The following is a 4,275-nucleotide window of genomic DNA, read 5'->3' on the forward strand; positions in this document are numbered from 1 at the left end:
CAAACTCTTCTATTAGGATGTCCTTGGGGGTGGTGCATGTATCCAAAAAATTGAGGGAGCAAAGATTACGGTGGTTTGGACATGTCCTTAGGCATCAACCGTTGGATACGGTCAGGAGGGTAGAGTCGCTTACAGTCGACGGTGCCAGAAGGAGATGACGACCAAGGCAGAAGTGGGAAGACTGCTTGAGATTTGATTTGAAGGATTTAGCCCTTACCAAGGACATGACCTCTGATAGGAAAGTATGGAGACTTAAGACCAGGGTAGCCGAGTAGTGCGGGTCACAGCCATAGGGTGTAACATCTCTGTCTTTTTTTAATGCATTCATAGTAATTTTCAGTACTTCTACTTTTTATACGTTTCTGTTATTGAAATCTATAAAGGCTTAGAACTAGGGTCACGAAGTACTGTTACCTTAGCTTAGCTTTTAACCATTTGACTTTATTCCTTATCTTAGCTTTTAACCATTTGACTTTATTCCTTATCTTAGCTTGCTATCGTTGATTTCTGTGTATACCTCTCTTCATGTTTCCTCTCTTTATATTTAGTCGGGCCTTACGTTTTCTGTCTATATGCAGAGATTTTTACGTAGGAATTTATTTGCAGGGATTTATTTATTTATACATGCATTGCATTTTATCTTTACTTTTAATTTTTTGACTGCCAGAGGTCTTCCACGGAAGCTGTTCTCAACCCGGCGTTGGGGGCAGCCTACTACCCTACCTCCCCCTTACCCTATTGCATATGAGAATAAGATTTTTGTTGTTGTTGTTGTATTTTTATATTTTAATAATAAAAAATATCATGTCATAGAATCATAATAATAAAATAATTTGTAGTAACCAAAATATGAGTAATTTAAAAATTTATTGAGTAAATTTTAAAAATTAAAAATATAATGAGTAAAATAGGAAAGAGTATAATACTCATTGAGGAATGGGGTAATTTACTCTTTGTGTATTAAATAATAATCCGTATTATTTATTTTCCATTTATCTTACGCATCATTTCATCATTACTAATTATTTGGATCCACACAACGCAGGAGAAAAAAAAAAGTAAAAAATGAAGATGAACGGATGGATTCATTTCCATGTTGACCCACAGTGCACGTTAGTCTCCTGCAGCAGATCCCTCACTAGCCCTAGGGTTTACTTTCCTTTCAGGCTTTCTCTTCCTTCAGATTTTTCGTTTAATTTCAGTTTCCCCCCCTAATTTTACATAGAGGAGGAAGATCTTCGTGCTGACTTCAAAATTAAAAAACCTGGTATGTTTTTCATTCTCTTTCGTTCACAGTATCATTTATATTTATATTTTCTCTTTTTACCAACACTTCTAATCTAGTTGTTGTGAAATTTATTGAATTTTATGACGTGGGATTTTCTTTTCGGGGATAATTGTTTTATAAATGTTTGATCTTTGTTGTAGTCTGCTAATCTGAGATTTGTTTTTTGAGTGGGAATTTTGATGGATTGAGTTTGGACATTTTATCTTTATGATGCAGGAACCTGAGTTAAGTTTTTGTGGCAATTCCGAGGGGACAAAATTGATGAAATTATATTTTAGGGTTTTTTGGTTTGGAGAAAAGGTTGCGTTTTTTTTCTCGTTGAAGATCAGACTTAGGGTTTGGTTTTTGGTGGAGATTTGAGTTTGGAATCCCAAACTTCGATGCTTTTTTATTACTGCACCCTTCTGGATATCTAGAGAAAGTCGACACTGTTTAGCAATCCCTTTTTTGCAGCATATTGTTGTGAAAAGATTTCTAGTTGGTGTCGAGCTTGAATTTTAAGGTTCTGGGATCTTCTGTCGAAGCTTTTGAATGGTTTGACTTTGTAAGTGTCTGGGAATTTGGGATTACTTTGCTGTAGTTCACTTTGCAGTTTAGTTTTTTGAAATGGATAATTCAAAGAATCGGCTTAATGATCATCTTGGCGTGAACAAAATGGGCAAGAATATAAAGAAGAGCCCATTGCATCAACCTAATTTTGCTAATAATGCAGCTAGGCAGCAGCCTCAGCCCCAGCCCCAGGTTTACAATATTAGCAAAAATGATTTCCGGAATATTGTTCAACAGCTCACCGGTTCGCCTTTGCATAATGATCCTTTGCGAAGGCCCCCACAGAATTCTCCCAAACCCCAAAGTATGAGGTTGCAGAGAATTAGGCCTCCACCATTGGCACCAATCAATCGGCCTCGTATTCCTCCTCCCATTCCAGCCCCTGCTCCCGCCCCCGCTCCTTCTCATGCACCAGCTCCTGTTCCACCTCCGGTTCCTTATAACACTGGCTTTGTTAGACCTGGTCAATATGGACAGCCATTGCCTACAATGTTGCAACCTATGGTTCCTGGAGATGCTCGATGGGCAAACACAGCTGAATCTCCTATATCAGCTTATATGCGATACCTTCAGACTTCTCTTATAGATCCAAGTCCAGTTGGAAATCAAGGCCATCCTCAACTACACCCTCGAGTTCCAGGGCAGCCTAATGCTCCACCAACATCTTCCGGTTTACTTCCTACTCCACCGATGCCGGCAATCCCTTCCCCAAGAGGAGTAAATGGTCCACCAATGATGCCTAATCTCCCTTCTCCACGAATGAATGGTCCCATTCCACGAATGCCCAATCTTCCATCACCAAGGATGAACGGGCTTGGTCTTTTACCTTCACCGACTTCTCAGTTCCTTTTGCCATCACCTTCTGGCTATATGAATTTGCTGTCCCCCCGCTCACCTTACGGGTTGCTTTCTCCCGGGGTTCAATTTCCTCCATTGAGTCCCAATTTTGCTTTCTCCCCAATGGGTCAGTCGGGGATTTTAGGTCCAGGGCCTCAACCTCCACCTTCTCCTGGTCTTGCGTTTCCATTGTCTCCTGGTTTTTTCCCCTACCCAAGTCCAAGATGGAGGGATCAATAATCCAAGTTGTATTAGTGTTGTTCCCATCAGTTCCATACTCATTGAGGAATTTGGACTTTCTTCATACTGAATCATATCCTTCTCATTCAAGTTTGGTCGGAAAGTATAATGTATACTGCTCGTGTAAGTGTTTCTTTCTTTATTTGTTTTGTGTCTTTTGTAATGTCCATACCCATTTCGCAAGTTGTTTGCACTTAGGCTACATAACAGCTGCAATGCTCTTTGTATTCTTGAACACGTTTTACATAGGAAATAGTGAAGATTGGATAACTAAGTTTGAACATCCTGACAGCAGCTGTAACTTGAAAGGAGCATAGGTTCGTGCGTAAAAAGAAAATATAGGTAGGCAATTTAGTTTTTTTTATCTCTTTTGTAATTGTACTGTTGTGGATTCCTCATTAGTTTTAGTTGAATTCTTGTTCATTAGTGAGCATGTGGCAATAAAATATTCAAGCACCTTTCATTATTTCTTTTTCCATGTTATTCAAAATAAAAGCACATGGTGTTAAAACTCTACTTCTGCTCAAGATATTTCAGTGAAGTATGATGATGCTCAACTGTTCCCCTTGTTTGCTGATGTGATGCCAGAGATATGGTTATACATTTTGGGGCTTCCAATTACATCATCATGCATGTTGTTATAATAATAATCATATATCATGCATTTGAAGACCTAATAATATATCTCAGGACTCGGATAAATGAATTTCAAGTGGAGTGTGTTAGGGAATTTTTGTTTGAAGAACGATTGTTGAACCATCTTTCTTTTCTGCATATACATGTGTACGCACATACTAGTTATCATTTCCATGGGTCCACAACTAGGTCGTTTTCTGATGTATATATACATATAGGGTTAGGATCCATTTATATAATGTAAAACTATAAAGTTTTACACTGATCTAGGATCGTTAGATTAGATGAGTAGAAATAGACGGTTGAGGTCTAAGATTTTCTCACTTCTTAACGTTAATCTCAGCCGTTTATTTTTACCTGTCTAACGATATTAAATCAGTGTAAAACTTTTTAATTTTAAATTGTGTAACTGGATCTTACCTCGTGTGTGTGTGTGTATATATGCTTGAAAGTTGGATTAAGGACTTGGGATAGAAACAAAGCTTTAGGGGGAAGCGTTTATATCCTTGAAGTAACGTCATTTATTACCCAGCTTTCCTTGGGGGGAAGGAAAGGAAATGGAGCTTGGTTCATTAATGAAGCAAAGGGTTTTGATATTTATCATTGAGGCATTCACAAGTGTGCGTCTATGTATGTAGGTAAACTTAAACTGCAGTCAGTCAGGGCCACAGATTGCTAATGGAGCACTAAACTTAAACTTGGACCCAATCTATGCCTATCACCAA

General features: G+C 38.4%; 1 protein-coding gene across 2 annotated transcripts; it reads left to right on the plus strand.

Moving 5' to 3' along the window:
- Positions 1-1,109: 1,109 nt before the first annotated feature.
- On the plus strand, positions 1,110-3,430 carry LOC120113401 (protein HAIKU1-like). 2 transcript variants are annotated; one of them, XM_039134577.1, is made up of 2 exons: positions 1,110-1,267; positions 1,457-3,430. In XM_039134577.1, the coding sequence occupies exon 2, from the start codon at positions 1,895-1,897 to the stop codon at positions 2,912-2,914; it is 1,020 nt and encodes a 339-aa protein (XP_038990508.1). In that variant the 5' UTR covers positions 1,110-1,267; positions 1,457-1,894; the 3' UTR covers positions 2,915-3,430. The 2 variants fall into 2 exon arrangements, with proteins under 2 accessions (XP_038990508.1, XP_038990509.1); XM_039134578.1 differs by having other exon boundaries at positions 1,505-3,430.
- The last annotated feature ends 845 nt before the right edge of the window (positions 3,431-4,275 follow it).

This window comes from Hibiscus syriacus, unplaced genomic scaffold (genome assembly GCF_006381635.1).
Source record: "Hibiscus syriacus cultivar Baekdansim isolate YM2019G1 unplaced genomic scaffold, ASM638163v2 tig00110206_pilon, whole genome shotgun sequence".
NCBI lineage: Eukaryota > Viridiplantae > Streptophyta > Magnoliopsida > Malvales > Malvaceae > Hibiscus > Hibiscus syriacus.